The sequence below is a fragment of the Oncorhynchus mykiss genome, chromosome 28, assembly GCF_057628025.1.
Source record: "Oncorhynchus mykiss isolate SJ-2025 chromosome 28, ASM5762802v1, whole genome shotgun sequence".
Taxonomy (NCBI): domain Eukaryota; kingdom Metazoa; phylum Chordata; class Actinopteri; order Salmoniformes; family Salmonidae; genus Oncorhynchus; species Oncorhynchus mykiss.
Genome location: NC_143049.1, coordinates 45,419,948 through 45,438,341, shown reverse-complemented (window position 1 = coordinate 45,438,341; position 18,394 = coordinate 45,419,948). Strand labels below are relative to the sequence as shown.

At 42.6% G+C, this 18,394-nt stretch overlaps 1 protein-coding gene across 4 annotated transcripts in view; it reads right to left on the bottom strand.

Moving 5' to 3' along the window:
- Positions 1–846: 846 nt before the first annotated feature.
- The window catches only part of samhd1a (SAM domain and HD domain 1a), a 33,948-nt gene continuing 16,400 nt past the window's right edge, over positions 847–18,394 (bottom strand). For all 4 annotated transcript variants that reach the window (XM_090226066.1, XM_090226067.1, XM_090226069.1 and 1 more), the window contains 9 exons: positions 18,151–18,251; positions 9,430–9,538; positions 9,206–9,297; positions 3,372–3,487; positions 2,964–3,103; positions 2,760–2,855; positions 2,512–2,616; positions 2,284–2,421; positions 847–2,103 (listed from right to left, as the gene is read on the bottom strand). In XM_090226066.1, the coding sequence (XP_090082192.1) occupies positions 2,008–2,103; positions 2,284–2,421; positions 2,512–2,616; positions 2,760–2,855; positions 2,964–3,103; positions 3,372–3,487; positions 9,206–9,297; positions 9,430–9,538; positions 18,151–18,251 (993 nt within the window). In that variant the 3' untranslated portion in view covers positions 847–2,007. The remainder of the gene's footprint in view (positions 2,104–2,283; positions 2,422–2,511; positions 2,617–2,759; positions 2,856–2,963; positions 3,104–3,371; positions 3,488–9,205; positions 9,298–9,429; positions 9,539–18,150; positions 18,252–18,394) is intronic.

The window sequence follows — 18,394 nt, the reverse complement described above, 5'->3', positions numbered from 1 at the left end:
TTGTAGCCTATATAGATCAAGGAGTGGCCATTGCTGTGGTGAGAGAACTAGGAGATTCAGTTTCTATCATCTCCCTCACTCTCTCTGCTCTGATAGAGACGAGCAACTGTTCTCTCCAGCAGTTCGACTTTATCATTTATTTCCTTATAGAATCATAGCCCCACAGGAAGGGTGCTGGAGTTGGAGCAGCACCCGATACATTAAAATACATTTGCCAAAGTTAATTACTTCTGTCTGTTCAGAAAGAAATGAAATCATTCAGATTACTACACCAGGAGTAGGCCTATAATATAGACACAGAGGATCAATAGCTTATTTAAAAAAAAATTGCTGTGGATTGTGTGTAGCCCAATCACAAGGCATGCCTACAAGTTGGGAACATGCGGAAAATCTGTCAGTGATGCAGCTACAACAGGGCTTCGCTATATTTAAAATACAATCGCAGGTTGGAAAGCAAATGGATCCTGCTGAAAAGAGAAGACTGTTCTGTCTATAGGCTACCAAGTTATCAACTTCCAAATAGGCATATAGAGCGAGCAGCATTGTTAAGGTAAGGGTTAAGGTTAGGGGTTAAGATTAAGGTTTAGGGTAGGAATGTCCCAAGGAACCCGGATAGCACTGACCCTCTCACAACAGGTTATATAGTATACTATGCATTCCATCCTAACGTGAACGACTCAAGCCGTTTACCATAGACCCCCCCCAGAGCTGTCTTCTACACAAAGTTGTAAGGAAACAGAACAGAGATAGCCAGGCAGAGAAGAGGGTTGTAATTTCGCAGATGTGGCCAGTTACATTCTGTATTACAAAACCCTTCAAATGGTGAGACTTTCCCCCCAATTAGTCTTTCATTCAAAATTATATTCTTTATTTAAAACAAAGTGCATAACTTAAATCAACAAACATGTCTGATCAACAGCTGTGGGCTCATCTCGAGGCAGACTTTAGGGTAAACATTGTTTAAATGAAGATAACATAACGAGACTCCCAAATGATACCAAACACTAGACAGATAGCTGCTTACCTACTTGCCTCAGTAGGGTACATGGATGAAAACAAAGATAATATGATAACTTAACATTGTTTGTCATTTAAAGTGGTGGCTTTTCGGAAGATAATTAAGTTATATTGTACCCTGATCTGTGATCTGTATGTGCTTTAGTCAACTCCTACTTTTGCCTACATACTGTAGGTTTGCATGACCAGGCTAACTATGGTAGGTGGGTATGTAAAAACTAAAACAGCGTAGAAACCATGCATAAAAGAAAGACAATGCCCTGAAACACAAACAATGGCTACCTGTTTGTTTGCATGTGGATCAAATATAACACCAAGGATAAGTACACATTCAGCTTTGGGAGTATTACAAGGTAAAGCAGCATGATTGTCCAAAGAGTAACTTTCACCAGGATAGATAAATATGTAATAGTTGTTGCTTGGCTATAGGAAAGATCCATGTCTGATAGTGGCATACATCAACATGCATAGCCTGGGAGAACAGGTATGTATACTCACATACTCCCACACTTCTCTTACCATGAAATAGCATAACGTTAAGATATCCAAACCTAAAATGTATGCTTGAAATAAAACCTAAAAAGTAAATTTAAAAATAAACTACATGATCTAATCCCTGGCAAAACTGAATCAGAGTGAACAGAACCCTGATTAAAGCGACTTCTTCTGAAAGTCTGACATTTTCTTGAGGTGGTGGTCACCAACCCATGGTCATAGGGAGCAACAGGGTGTGCAGGCTTTTGTTACAACCCATCATGAACACACCTGATTCAGCTAGTCAGTTCATCTTATTAATGACATAGATTAGCTGAACCAGGTGTGTTAGTGCTGGGTTGGAACAAAACCTTGCATACCCTGTGGCCCTCAAAGACCATGATTGGTAACCACTGCCGTAAACAGAAGGATACTCTCTCGTTTCTCATCTTCCTCTTAAAAGAGTCTGGTCTTTGCCTTCTCTTGTCCACCATTGACTGCAGCCCAGCCTCTTCCTCACTGGCTATCCTCTTCATCATTATCATCACTGTCATTGTTGTGTGCCCAGCTTGCCTTAAGAGGGGTGAGCTCTGGTGCAATCACATCTCCATCCTAAATAAATGTGATCACAAACACACAGGGATACCAGTGTAAATTTTAAACATAGGGAAAATACTGTGTGTTGTGCAGGTAAGATAGTGATAGCTAGCTGGCTTAGCCTTGCACTGTCAACGTAAAAACGCTAACAACTTGAGAAAAAATGCTATATAAATGAAAGAGAGGCCTCCTGACCTGAGGTTTGGAGAAGTTCATATCCATGCACCACTGGACAAAGTTCTTCTTAGCTGCCTCCATGGCCCTCTCATCGGTCTTCTTACAGTAGACCCTGATAAGCTGCTCAGCAAACCGTTCTGGCAGCAGCTTGGACACCTACAGGAACAACAATTGCCTTATATCATGTTTCCAAGCTCCAAAAATGATTGGATAATAAAAAATAAAATACGTAATTGAAGTAGTGACCTGGTCCTTGCTGATCCGGTAAGCTTTGGTTGGGTCGTTCTTACAGTAGAAGCGCACTTTGTCGATGGGGTTCTTCTCCTTCATACCCCAGTCCATGTTGATGATCTGATAGAGAGAAAGAGAGAGGGGGAGAGATGGACTTACAAAGAGATACCTATGTTCAACAGAACAACTGGTAACAAAGGGGGGGCTATGGTAAAATGTTTTCAATCAGTTCCCTGATTGAGGTGAAAAGACTGGACACTCACATTGACAACAAAGTCCCCTGGCTGCAGAGTAACATTTTGAAGGTCATTCTGAGGCCTGGACCTCGCCACACAGCCTGCCCAGTCCAGGAGCTTTTCCTGGGGGAAGAGAAGACGAGGGTGAGAGGTACATAATATGAATCTCGTAGAAAGCTCCGCTAGTATGCCATGGAAGGATATCCTCTCTCCAAACACACGCACACACACCTGTGAAACCGCCATTCGCTTCTCAGCCTGAGTCTGTCCCACACACTTGTAGAGGCGTCTGCAGGTGATGTTTTGGAGGATCTCTCTGGCCTCAGCCAGCTCAGAGGATGACGAGTACAGAATCTGCTCAAACACATGGTCTACAGGGGAAAGGAGGAGAGAGGGAGAGGGGAGAGGGAGAGACAAGGTGATAAGGAGTGTGGGAAGATGAGAGGTAATCATGCAAACCAAACCCAGCAGTAATTATATGGACAGCAATGTGCCACACAAAAAAAACTGGTATGGAAAACCCAGCCTGTTTGGACAGCCTTGACGCCTGGCATAAAACCCAGACAACCAGAGGTTTGAGAGTAAGTAGAACAGACCAGAGCCATTCTACACTTTATATTTCTATGGGGTTGAACGGACCTGTGAGTTTAGTGTAGGCCTCCATGTTGTCTATTGCTGTGGAGATGGTGAACATCTTTCCCCCTGAACCTTGTATCTGGATGTGGGGGTCTGCCTTTAAAAAGGCCTCTGTGATCCTGAAAAAAAGACAAGACAATATAACATCTCATTTTGAACATATAAAATACAGCAGAAAAAAAATATATTTCTGAGAACCTGTATGAATGTATAAAATATAGGAAATAACACAGATATACAGTACCAGGGGAAAGTTTGGACACCTACTCATTCCAGAGTTTTTCCTTTGTATTCTACTTTGTAGAATGATAATGAAGACATCAACATTAAGACATGTTAAACAAATCAAAATATATTTTATATTTGAGATTCTTCAAACTAGCCTTGATGAGACATGAGGGGGGGCCCATAATGAGACATGAGGGAGGAGGCCATAATGAGACATGAGGGAGGAGGCCATAATGAGACATGAGGGAGGGAGGGGGCCATAATGAAACATGAGGGAGGGAGGGGGCCATAATGAGACATGAGGGAGGGAGGAGGCCATAATGAGACATGAGGGAGGGAGGAGGCCATAATGAGACATGAGGGAGGGAGGAGGCCATAATGAGACATGAGGGAGGGGGCCATAATGAGACATGAGGGAGGGGGGAGGCATAATGAGACATGAGGGAGGGGGGAGGCATAATGAGACATGAGGGAGGGGGGAGGCATAATGAGACATGAGGGAGGGGGGAGGCATAATGAGACATGAGGGAGGGGGGAGGCATAATGAGACATGAGGGAGGGAGGAGGCCATAATGAGACATGAGGGAGGGAGGAGGCCATAATGAGACATGAGGGAGGGAGGAGGCCATAATGAGACATGAGGGAGGGAGGAGGCCATAATGAGACATGAGGGAGGGAGGAGGCCATAATGAGACATGAGGGAGGGAGGAGGCCATAATGAGACATGAGGGAGGGAGGAGGCCATAATGAGACATGAGGGAGGGAGGAGGCCATAATGAGACATGAGGGAGGGAGGAGGCCATAATGAGACATGAGGGAGGGAGGAGGCCATAATGAGACATGAGGGAGGGAGGAGGCCATAATGAGACATGAGGTAGGGGGGGGGGCATAATGAGACATGATGGAGGGGGGGGGGGGCATAGTGAGACATGAGGGATGGGGCCATAATGAGACATGAAGGGAGGAGGCCATAATGAGACATGAGGGGGGGGGGGGGGCATAGTGAGACATGAGGGATGGGGCCATAATGAGACATGAGGGATGGGGCCATAATGAGACATGAGGGAGGAGGCCATAGTGAGACATGAGGGAGGGGGCCATTTGTTTTTTTTATTTTACTTTAATTTTACTAGGCAAGTCAGTTAAGAACAAATTCTTATTTTCAACAACGGCCTAGGAACAGTGGGTTAACTGCCTGTTCAGGGGCAGAACGACAGATTTGTACCTTGTCAGCTCGGGGATTTGAACTTGCAACCTTTCGGTTACTAGTCCAACACTCTAACCACTTGGCTACCCTGCCGCCATAATGAGACATGAGGGAGGAGGCCATAATGAGACATAAGGGAGAGGGGCCATAATGAAGCTTGGGAGGGGGCCATAATGAAGCTTGGGAGGGGGCCGTAATGAAGCTTGGGAGGGGGCCATAATGAAGCTTGGGAGGGGGCCGTAATGAAGCTTGGGAGGGGGCCGTAATGAAGCTTGGGAGGGGGCCATAATGAAGCTTGGGAGGGGTTGAGTTCAGGGAAACCAACTGCATGTGACAGTACTGATTAGGGGAGAACCCGTTTAAGGCTCATATCACTTAGTTCCCTGCTTAGCAAGAATGAGGCAATGTTTAGAGATAAGGAGGAGACTCCACCCAAAATGGGGTATGAATCCACCACGGGGGAAGACATGTCTGTGTCTGAATTACAGCTGTAAAGACCCTTTGGGGAGAATTAACCTTGGTTAAGCTTCTCTAGTGTCCATGAGTTACTTACTCTGAAAAATTAGAACCTAACAGTAGTCACCTGGAATGCATTTAAAATAAAAGTTGTGCCTTGTTAAAAGTTCATTTGTGGGATTTCTTTCCTCCTTAATGCGTTTGAGCCGATCAGATGTGTTGTGACAAGGTAGGGGTGGTATACAGAAGATAGCCCTTTTTGGTAAAAAACCAAGTCCATATTATTGCAAGAACAGCTCAAATAAGCAGAGAGACACGACAGTCCATCATTAGTTTAAGACATGAAGGTCAGTCAATATGGAAAATGTCAACAACTTTGACAGGTCATCTGATGCAGCACTCCAGCAGTCGCAAAAACCATCAAGTGGTTTGATGAAACTGGCTCTCATGAGGACTGCCACAGGAAAGGAAGACCCAGAGGATAAGTTCATTAGAGTTACCAGCCTCGAAAATTGCAGCCCAAATAAATGCTTCACAGAGTTCACAAGTAACAGACACATCTCAACATCAACAGTTCAGAGGAGTCTGCATGAATCAGGCCTTCATGGTATAATTGCTGCAAAGAAACCACTACTAAAGGACAGTAATAATAAGAAAAGACTTGCTTGGGCCAAGAAACCCAAGCAATGGATATTAGACCGGTGGAAATCTGTCCTTTGGTCTGATGAGTCCAAATTTGAGATTTTTGGTCTTTGTGAGACGCAGAGTAGGTGAACAGATCTCTTCATGTGTAGTTCCCACCATGAAGCATGGAGGATGTGGTGTGTTGGTGTGGCGGTGCTTCGCTGGTGACACTGTCAGTGATTTATTTAGAATTAAAGGCACACTTAATCACCATGGCTACCACAGCATTCTGAAGTGATACGCCATCCCATCTGGTTTGCGCTTAGTGGGACTGTCTTTTGTTTTTCAAGAGGACAATGACCCAACACACCTCCAGGCTGTATAAGGGCTATTTGACCAAGAAGGAGAGTGATGGAGTGCTGCATCAGATGGCCTGGCCTCCACAATCACCCGGCATCAACCCAATTGAAATTGTTTAGGATGAGTTGGACCGCAGAGTGATGGAAAAGCAGCCAACATGTGCTCAAGCATATGTGGGAACTCCTTCAAGATATTTGGAAAAGCATTCCAGGTGAAGCTGGTTGAGAGAATGCCAAGCGTGTGCAAAGCTGTCATCAAGGCAAATGGTGGCTACTTTGAAGAATCTAAAATATATTTTGATTTGTTTTACCGTTGTTTGGTTACTACATGATTCCATGTGTGTTATTTCATAGTTTTGATGTCTTCACTATTATTCTACAATGTAGAAATAGTACAAAACCCTTAAATGAGTTGGTGTGTCCAAACTTTTGACTGGTACTGTAGGGCTCCCGAGTGGCGCAGAAGTCTAAGGCACTGCATCTCAGTGCTAGAGGCGTCACTACAGACCCTGGTTCGATTCCAGGCTGAATCACAACTGGATGTGATTGGGAGTCCTATAGGGCGGCGCACAATTGGCCCAGCGTCGTCCGGGTTTGGCTGGGGTAGGCAGTCATTGTAAATAAGAATTTGTTCTTAACTTTAAAAAACGGACAAAAGTTATGGAAACTCGAGTAAATGAGGGATACAAAGTGTATTTAAAGCAGGTGCTTCCACACAGGTGTGGTTTCTGAGTTAATTAAGCAACAAACATGCTGGGCAGGCCATTATTTTGGCTACCACGACTATGTCCCCATAGGATAACAATGCCAACTCAGCTTCATCATTCATTGAATAAGATCGCTCATTTATCACAAAAGCCACTGATATTGCCAACTACTTTAATTTCTTTCTCATTGGCAAGATTAGCAAACTTAGGGATGACATACCAGCAACAAACGCTGACACTACACATCCAAGTATATCTGACAATTTATGAAAGACAAGAATTGTAATTTTGAATTCCATAAAGTCAGTGTGGAAGAGGTGAAAAAATTATTGTTGTCTATCAACAATGACAAGCCACTGAGGTTTGACAACTTGGATGGAAGATTACTGTGGATAATAGCGGATGATGTTGCCACATCTTCAATTTAAGCCTACTAGAAAGTGTGTGCCGTCAGGCCTATAGGGAAGCTAAAGTCATTCCACTACCCAAGTATAGTAAAGCTCCCTTTACTGGCTCAAATAGCCCACCAATCAGCCGGTTACCAAACCTTAGTAAACTTCTGGAAAAATTGTGTTTGACAACATACAATGCTATTTCACAGTAAACAAATTGACAACAGACTTTCGGCATGCTTAGAGAAGGACACTCAACAAGCACAGCACTTACACAAATGACTGATGATTGGCTGATAGAAATTGATGATACAATTATATAGGGTGTTCTTTAATGGAAACCTCTCAAATATAATCCAGGTAGAATCAGGAATTCCACAAGGCAGCTGTCTAGGCCCCTTACATTTTTTAATCTTTACTAACGACATGCCACTGGCTTTGAGTAAAACTAGTGTGTTTGTTACTGGTGTAGAGAGGAGTAGGCAGGAGGCAGTCACAGGTTAAGAACTACTGCATTTATTTAAGCACCATAGAACAAAGCAGGACGAAACCCAAACGCTGCTGTACTCAAAATATATCTTAGCTGTTTTTTCAATCTTTACTAATGACTCCTCTCTACACCACTAACAAACACACTGGTTTTACTCAAAGCCAGTGGCATGTCGTTAAAGGGTTAGGATTAGGCTTGGAGTAAAGCCAGTGGCATGCTGTTAATAAAGATTGAAAAAACAGCCCCCCGCACCTCACCGATTCACGGGGGGTTGAGTTAAATGTGGAAGACACATTTCAGTTGAATGCATTCAGTTGTACAACTGACTAGGTATCCCCTGGTTTTGTCGCACCTGGACTACTGTTCAGTCGTGTGATCAGGTGCCACAAAGAGGGACTTGAGAAAATTGCAGTTGGCTCAGAACAGGGCAGCACGGCTGGCCCTTAGATGTACACAGAGAGCTAAAATTAATTACATGCATGTCAATCTCTCATAGAAGAGAGATTGACTTCCTCATTACTTGTTTTTGTAAGAGGTGTTGACAAGCTGAAGGTACCAAGCTGTCTGTTTAAAATACTAGCACACAGCTCAGACACCCATGCATACCCCACAAGACATGCCACCAGAGGTCCCTTCATAGTCCCCAAGTTCAGAACAGACTATGAGAGGCACACAGTACTACATAGAGCCGTGACTACATGGAACTCTATTCCACATCAGGTGACTGATGCAAGCAGTAAAATTAGATTTAAAAAGCAGATAAAAACACACCTTATGGAACAGCGAGGACTGAAGTAACACAAACATAGGCACATACACATGCATACACAGGCATGATAATGTACACACACATACACATGGATGTTTTCGTTGTATATATATGTGGTAGTGGGGTAAAGTCCTAAGGGCACACTTTGTGTGTTGTGAATTCTGTAACGAATGTATTGTAATCTTTTTGAAATTGTATAACTGCCTTCATTTTGCCGGACCCCAGGAAGAGTAGCCGCCGCCTTGGATCCATAATAAATACAAATGCCCCCACACACAGGGCATGAGTGGTCACTGAATGGTTTGATGAGCATGAACACGATGTAAACCATATGCCATGGCAGTCTCAGTCACCAGATCTCAACCCAATTGAACACTTATGGGAGATTCTACCACAATCAACAAAACAACAAATGATAGAATTTATTGTGGAAGAATGGTGTCGCATCCCTCCAATTGACTTCCAGACACTTAGAAACTATGCCAAGGTGCATTGAAGCTGTTCTGGCTCGTAGTGGCCCAACACGCTATAAAGATACTATGTTGGTGTTTCCTCTATCTTGGCAGTTACCAGTATTAAACACCTGTTGAGGTGAGAGTACTTACATTGTCTCTATGATGTTGCCCACCTTGTGCTGGTAGGCCCTTCTATGCAGGCAGTTGCGTGTGTGGAACATGTCATACAGATTACCCACTTCCTGTATGTGGACAACACACATGGATATCATCACTAAACTAGGCTACCTAACTACTTTACCAAAAGTTGAATGAAAACATAAATGAAGGGAATGAATAGGAGGTGTAACTGAGGGCCAAGCGGAAGCATTTACCTTGTCTCGGGTGCAGATGTGCTTCTTCCCGTCCACCTCACACACACGGGCAAACTTGAGAAAGCGACGATAGTCAAAGTTATTTTGGATACCCAGGTGGAAGCAGTCCCTGTGGGGTGAGAAAGTGAGGGAGTCTCTGTTGGTTTTGTCTGGGTTTTCCTTTACCTGTCATACTGTTTTTGATGTATCCATTATGTTAAAATGTTTTTATTTTTTATTAATAAAATAAAAATAATTTTCAATGTTCCTGTTGTCATTTAAGTAAAAAAAAAAAAGGATCTCACAAAACAAAATGTTAAATGTTTATGCATTTCCTTTGCTCTACAATGAAGTGGTAGTTCCACAAAATGAGTGTCTTGTATTATTTTAAGCAGAAACTGTGCGTCAATATTGGAATTATAAAGCCTGTTATATTAAATATATATTAAATAACATGCTTAACACCCCAGCCATCCTACAATCTAAACTTGATGCCCTCAATCTCACACAAATTATCAATGAACCTACCAGGTACCGCCCCAAAGCCTTAAACACGGGCACCCTCATAGATATCATCCTAACCAACTTGCCCTCTAAATACACCTCTGCTGTCTTCAACCAAGATCTCAGCGATCACTGCCTCATTGCCTCATTGCCTGCATCCGTAATGGGTCAGCGGTCAAACGACCTCCACTCATCACTGTAAAACACTCCCTGAAACACTTCAGCGAGCAGGCCTTTCTAATCAACCTGGCCGGGGTATCCTGGAAGGATATTGATCTCATCCCGTCAGTAGAGGATGCCTGGATATTTTTTTCAAATGCCTTCCTAACCATCTTAAATAAACATGTCCCATTCAAGAAGTTTAGAACCAGGAACAGATATAGCCCCCCAGACCTTACTGCCCTTAACCAACACAAAAACATCCTATGGCGTTCTGCATTAGCATCGAACAGGCCCCGTGATATGCAGCTGTTCAGGGAAGCTAGAAACCATTATACACAGGCAGTTAGAAAAGCCAAGGCTAGCTTTATCAAGCAGAAATTTGCTTCCTGCAACACTAACTCAAAAAAGTTCTGGGACACTGTAAAGTCCATGGAGAATAAGAACACCTCCTCCCAGCTGCCCACTGCACTGAAGATAGGAAACACTGTCACCACTGATAAATCCACCATAATTGAGAATTTCAATAAGCATTTTTCTACGGCTGGCCATGCTTTCCACCTGGCTACTCCTACCCCGGTCAACAGCACTGTACCCCCCACAGCAACTCGCCCAAGCCTTCCCCATTTCTCCTTCTCCCAAATCCGTTCAGCTGATGTTCAGAAAGAGCTGCAAAATCTGGACCCCTACAAATCAGCCGGGCTAGACAATCTGGAGCCTTTCTTTCCTAAAATTATCTGCCGAAATTGTTGCCACCCCTATTACTAGCCTGTTCAACCTCTCTTTCGTGTCATCTGAGATTCCCAAAGATTGGAAAGCAGCTGTGGTCATCCCCCTCTTCAAAGGGGGGGACACTATTGACCCAAACTGCTACAGACCTATATCTATCCTACCATGCCTTTCTAAGGTCTTCGAAAGCCAAGTCAACAAACAGATTACCGACCATTTCTAATCTCACCATACCTTCTCTGCTATGCAATCTGGTTTCAGAGCTGGTCATGGGTGCACCTCAGCCACGCTCAAGGTCCTAAACAATATCTTAACCGCCATCGATAGGAAACATTACTGTGCAGCCGTATTCATTGATCTGGCCAAGGCTTTCGACTCTGTCAATCACCACATCCTCATCGGCAGACTCGACAGCCTTGGTTTCTCAAATGATTGCCTCGCCTGGTTCACCAACTACTTCTCTGATAGAGTTTAGTGTGTCAAATCGGAGGGTCTGTTGTCCGGACCTCTGGCAGTCTCTATTGGGGTGCCACAGGGTTCAATTCTTGGACCGATTCTCTTCTCTGTATACATCAATGAGGTCGCTCTTGCTGCTGGTGAGTCTCTGATCCACCTCTACGCAGACGACACCATTCTGTATACTTCTGGCCCTTCTTTGGACACTGTGTTAACAACCCTCCAGGCAAGCTTCAATGCCATACAACTCTCCTTCCGTGGCCTCCAATTGCTCTTAAATACAAGTAAAACTAAATGCATGCTCTTCAACCGATCTCTACCTGCACCTATCCGCCTGTCCAACATCACTACTCTGGACGGCTCTGACTTAGAATACGTGGGCAATTACAAATACTTAGGTGTCTGGTTAGACTGTAAACTCTCCTTCCAGACCCATATCAAACATCTCCAATCCAAAGTTAAATCTAGAATTGGCTTCCTATTTCGCAACAAAGCATCCTTCACTCATGCTGCCAAACATACCCTTGTAAAACTGACCATCCTACCAATCCTCGACTTTGGCGATGTCATTTACAAAATAGCCTCCAATACCCTACTCAACAAATTGGATGCAGTCTATCACAGTGCAATCCGTTTTGTCACCAAAGCCCCATATACTACCCACCATTGCGACCTGTACGCTCTCATTGGCTGGCCCTCGCTTCATACTCGTTGCCACTGGCTCCATGTCATCTACAAGACCCTGCTAGGTAAAGTCCCCCCTTATCTCAGCTCGCTGGTCACCATAGCATCTCCCAACTGTAGCACACGCTCCAGCAGGTTTCTCTCTCTAGTCACCCCCAAAACCAATTATTTCTTTGGCCGCCTCTCCTTCCAGTTCTCTGCTGCCAATGACTGGAACGAACTACAAAAATCTCTGAAACTGGAAACACTTATCTCCCTCACTAGCTTTAAGCACCAACTGTCAGAGCAGCTCACAGATTACTGCACCTGTACATAGCCCACCTATAATTTAGCCCAAACAACTACCTCTTTCCCTACTGTATTTTATTTATTTATTTTGCTTGTTTGCACCCCATTATTTTTATTTCTACTTTTCACATTCTTCCATTGCAAATCTACCATTCCAGTGGTTTACTTGCTATATTGTATTTACTTTGCCACCATGGCCTTTTTTTGCCTTTACCTCCCTTATCTCACCTCATTTGCTCACATCGTATATAGACTTGTTTATACTGTATTATTGACTATGTTTGTTTTACTCCATGTGTAACTCTGTGTCGTTGTATGTGTCGAACTGCTTTGCTTTATCTTGGCCAGGTCGCAATTGTAAATGAGAACTTGTTCTCAACTTGCCTACCTGGTTAAATAAAGGTGAAATAAAATAAATAAATAAAATAAATGAGTGCCCTTTAATACATATGGAGAATTCAATTAATCAGATTTTATATGAATAAAGGCTTGCTTAAGTGCTAAAATTCTGCATTTTGACACGTCCCTACACCAGTCCTGTCACTTCCAGCAAGATTTTAACACATTTAATTTTTAACCCATTGTGTGAAGCTTCCATTCAAATGCTACTCCCTGTTGCACACAACAAGCGTCCATTTCCTGTCACAAGGGGGATTTATGGCAGATTTCGATGAAATCTGACTTTTAGATATGAAATATACTTATTATTCATGTCACTGAGGGAGAGAGGGGAACGTATAAGGTTTACATTCTGTCAGGATATATTATTGTTAGCCATCAGAGATCCTATGGGAGGAGAAGAGACACAGTCTGGTACAAGTGATCATGACAGCCGTGAGTTAGAGAAGAGTGAGCAATTTGGGCAGAGGTCAGGTTAGATGAAGTGAAGAAGAACATATATGTGACTCACCACCAGGATTCGGTCTTATGTAGCAAAATGTGAAATGGTGTAGAGACTAGGGTTGCAAGGGTCGGAAACTTTCCCGGAAATTTTCCATTGGAAGTTAAGCCCGGGAATTTGGGAATTTTTTTTAATAAAAAAGTTCTTATAACAGTGAACCTTTTGTATGGGATACACATTAGGCAATTCTAGGTCTTGTGGCATATTTTTGTTAAACTATCCCCAATTCAATGGAATTGCAACCCTCTGCATGCACAGTGCATTCTTCCATCACATGTACAGCTGATTCTCAAGATCTTGCACACTAATGAGATGCTATTGAGCCCACATTACTACACTGTCTGAGCCAAGGACTACAAGCTTTCTGGTAAGTTTTGATGACAATACTGGGTGGGGTGAATATATTTTAAGACATAAATAATTTTTTGTTAACTAGTAAACAGTAACCTACAGCAAAGTGTGTTTAAATCATTTCTAACTTATTAACAATTTCTGCTAGTTAGTTTTTGCTACTATGTGGGTTTTAGCTTGCTTGAGCCTGTTAACTGAGGAGTGTTAATTCACCTGTTTTCATACAGGTTTAATTTTAAAACATTTACCTGACAGATTCGTTGTTTAATCTAACTACTTAACTATTTATCTGTATATGGAATTGTATTTGTTGTTTCCTTTACTCATTTTTTTCTAATCTTTACAGGAAAATGCCACAGGCACTATCTGATGTGTGGAGACATTTCACTGCAGGTCATGTAGAAGGACAAGCTGTGTACATTTACAAATACTGTGCCAAATAATATGTGAAGAATGCAACAAAGATGCTGAATCATCTGGCCAAGTGCATAAAGTTCCCTCAGCGCTCACAACAAGCAACCTCTGACAATTCGAGGTGAAGATGATGAATCAGACACCTTATCAATAGCAACAGCTCATGGTCCTCCTGGAATCAGAAGTTTATTTGACTCAATGGAGGGAAGTAGTCAGAGAAATGCTGATGAATGTCTTGCTCGAGCTGTGTAAGCAACTGGTTCACCTCTGATGCTCACAGGCAATGTGCATTGGCTTTTTCTTTGCAATGTGCATATGGCTTTTTCTTTGCAACTCTGCCTAGAAGGCCAGCGTCCCAGAGTCGCCTCGTCACTGTTGATGTTGAGACTGGTGTTTTGCAGGTAATATTTAATGAAGCTGCCAGTTGAGGACTTGTGAGTCATCGGTTTCTCAAACAAGAGACTAATGTACTTGTCCTCTTGCTCAGTTGTGCACCGGGGCCTCCCACTCCTCTATCTATTCTGGATAGAGCCAGTTTGCGCTGTTCTGTGAAGGGTGTAGTACACAGCTTTGTATGAGATCTTCAGTTTCTTGGCAATTTCTTGCATGGAATAGCCTTCATTTCTCAGAACAAGAATAGACTGATGAGTTTCAGAAAAAAGGTCTTTGTTTCTGGCCATTTTGAACCTGTAATTAAACCCACAAATGCTGATGCTCCAGATACTCAACTAGTCTAAAGAAGATCAGTTTTATTGCTTCTTCAAATCAGAACAACAGTTTTCAGCTGTGCTAATATAATTGCAAAAGGGTTTTCTAATGATCAATTAGCCTTTTCAAATTATAAACTTGGATTAGCTAACACAACGTGCTATTGTAACACTGGAGTGATTGTTGCTGATAATGGGCCTCTGTATGCCTATGTAGATACTCCATAAAAAATCCGCTGTTTCAAGCTACAATAGTCATTTACAACATTAACAATGTCTACACTGATCAATTTGATGTTATTTTGAAGGACAAAGAATAGGTTTTAAGTGACCCAAAACTTTTGAAGGGTAGTGTATGTGAGAATGCTATTCATTGACTACAGCTCAGCGTTCAACACCATAGTGCCCTCGAAGTTCATCACTAAGCTAAGGACCCTGAGACTAAACACCTCCCTCTGCAACTGGATCTTGGACTTCCTGACGGGTCGCCCCGTCAGTTGGTAAGGGTACGGACCAACACATCCGCCACGCTGATCCTCAACACGGGGGCCCCTCAGGGGTGCGTGCTCAGTCCCCTCCTGTACTCCCTGCTCACTCATGACTGCGTGGCCAAGCATGACTCCAACACCATCATTAAGTTTGCCGATGACACCAGTGGTAGGCCTGATCACCGACAACGATGAGACCGCCTATAGGGAGGAGGTCAGAGACCTGGCCGTGTGGTGCCAGGACAACCACCTTTTCCTCAACGTGATCAAGACAAAGGAGATGAGTGTGGACTACAGGAAAAGGAGGACCAGGTACTCCCCCATTCTCATCGACGGGGCTGTAGTGGAACAGGTTGAGAGCTTCAAGTTCCTTGGTGTCAACATCACCAACAAACTATCATGGTCTACACACACTAAGACAGTTGTGAAGCAGGCAGGAGACTGAGAAGATTTGGCATGGGTCCCCAGATTCTCAAAAGGTTCTACAGCTGCACCATCGAGAGCATCCTGACTGGTTGCATCACTGCCTGATATGGCAACTGCTCGGCCTCCGACCGCAAGGTGCTACAGAGGGTAGTGCGTACAGTTCAGTACATCACTGGGGCCAAGCTTCCTGCCATGCAGGACCTCTATATCAGGCGGTGCCAAAGGAAGGCCCTAAAAATGGTCAAAGACTCCAGCCACCCAAGTCATAGACTGTTCTCTCTGCTACTGCACGGCAAGCGGTACCGGAGCGCCAAATCTAGGTCCAAAAGGCTTCTTAACAGCTTCTACCCCCCAAGCCATTAGACTCCTGAACAGCTAATCAAGGGGCTACCCAGACCCCGCTTTTACACTGCTACTCTCCATTTATAATCTATGCATAGTCACTTTACCTCTACCTACATGTACATAATACCTCAATTACTTCGACTAACCGGTGCCCCCACACATTGATTCTGTACCGGCACCCCCTGTAAAAAGCCTTGCTTGTTATTTTACTGCTGCTGTTTATTTGTTACTTTTATTTTCTACTTATCTATTTTTTACCTAAGACTTCATGTAATTTTTTTCTTAACTTCTTAAAAGCATTGTTGGTTAAGGGCTTGTAAGTAAGCATTTCACTATAAAAAGTCTATTTGGCGCATTTGACAAAAAAACGTTTTTACCAGCAAAAATATTTTTTTCCGCTAAAATTACACCAACTAAAATTACACCAATTACACCAACAAAACAGATGAGCATGCTTTGTAATGTTTCTGAAAAAAAAGAAATGCAATACTAGAAAGAAGCAATGTGGTATATTGTTTAACCGTTTGCGTGTAGGGGGCAGTATTTTTGTTTTTGGCAAAAACGTACCCATTTGAAACGGCCTATTTCTCAGCCCCAGAAACTAGAATATGCATATAATATGCATATATATGCATATAATTATTAGGATAGAAAACACTCTAAAGTTTCCAAAACTGTCTAAATATTGTCTGTGAGTATAACAGAACTGATATTGCAGGCGAAAACCTGAGGAAAATCCAATCAGGAAGTGCCTGTTATTTTGAAACCTCTCTGTTCCTATACATGCCTATCCTCCATTTAAAGGGATATCAACCAGATTCCTTTTTCTATGGCTTCCCTAAGGTGTCCACAGTCTTTAGACATAGTTTCAGGCTTTTATTTTGAAAAATTTGCGAGAGAGATCACATTGCGTAAGTGGATAGGTGGGGGCTCTCAGAATGAGTTTTGCGTAACAGAGTAAAGAGGCCATTGTTTCTCCCGGTCCTTTTGAAAAACCTACACTCCCGGTTGATATATTATCGAATATATATTTTAAAAACAACATGAGGAATGATTATAAAAAACGTTTGACATGTTTCTGTGGACATTATGGATATTATTTGGAATTTTCGTCTGCGTTATGGATTTCTGAACATAACGCGACAAACAAACGGAGGTATATAAAAATAATCTTTATGGAACAAAAGGAACATTTGTTGTGTGACTGGGAGTCTCGTGAGTGAAAACATCCGAAGATCAAAGGTAAACGATTAATTTGATTGCTTTTCTGATTTTCGTGACCAAGTTACCTGATACTAAGTGTACTTAATGTTTTGTCATGCGATTGATAAACTTACACAAACGCTTGGATTGCTTTCGCTGTAAAGCATAATTTCAAAATCTGAGACGACAGGTGGATTAACAAAAGGCTAAGCTGTGTTTTGCAATATTGCACTTGTGATTTCAAGAATATTTTTTTGTAATATTATTCGACTGTGCTATGCTATTCAGCGTTGCTGATGACAATTATCCCGCTACCGGGATGGGGTGCGTCAACAAGTTAATTTCATTTTTTTTGTGACCTGAATCTTTTAACCAAAATATCACAGATGAGACAAAAAAATTCACCTGCCCCTTTATGGGCGGGAGGTTACCGTGGTAGCATGACTCGAGTTATGTTAGTGCCTATGAGATTGAGTCTGACTAGAAGAAGATCTGTCTTCTCTTCCCTAGCAGTTGAAAGTCAAACATAGAGAAACAACCTAGCTTGTGAACAAAACAATGTAAATAGATAAGAAACACAAGGACAAAGTCTCACTTCAGTAGACTTTAGTTTCAAGTAAATTAGACCAACTTTTATAGTTTTATGCCTGTGAGCAGCGCTTCTGAAAATATATATTTCACTCAGCTATTCAAATGCGCACATTATAGCCAGACAGTGTTGAAGCGCAAGGTGGAATAGGCTATATAGGATTCGTAGTTCGGCTTTGGCTACAAAACAGCAGCATTTATTTTGCTATAAATGTGATCATACTTTTTATTCACAAATGCAAGTGAAATGCTCTCACTGTGGAGCCCTGACCACCCACCAACGTGGCTGGTGAAATAAACATCTTACCTGCCAATGCCAAAATCTACCCGCATTTGGCTGGTGTTCATTTTAGGCCCTGAAGATTATTTAAGAAAAGTTACCCATACTATTTTCCTAATATACTCCAATGTTCCTATGTATTGTTAGATCTCTAATATAGCTTACTCCAGTAATTGATCATAGTTTCTAAAAGGGATAAACTCCAACTGGGGGACTCACCTGGCGAAGTAGTCCCACTTGTCTACATCGATGCCGTTCCTTTTGTTGGCCACAATCTCATAGAGGAAGGACTTCTCCTCTGGTCGGCCCTTATATGGCCACTGTGGAGGGAAAAAGAACAGACTCAGACTACAGACAGACATCCGAGCATGAAACTCCAAATTAGTTCAAATTAGTTTAAATTCAACCCGTAGACAATGAAATGCTAGAAAGCATAAATAAATCATATTCATGAAGTAATATT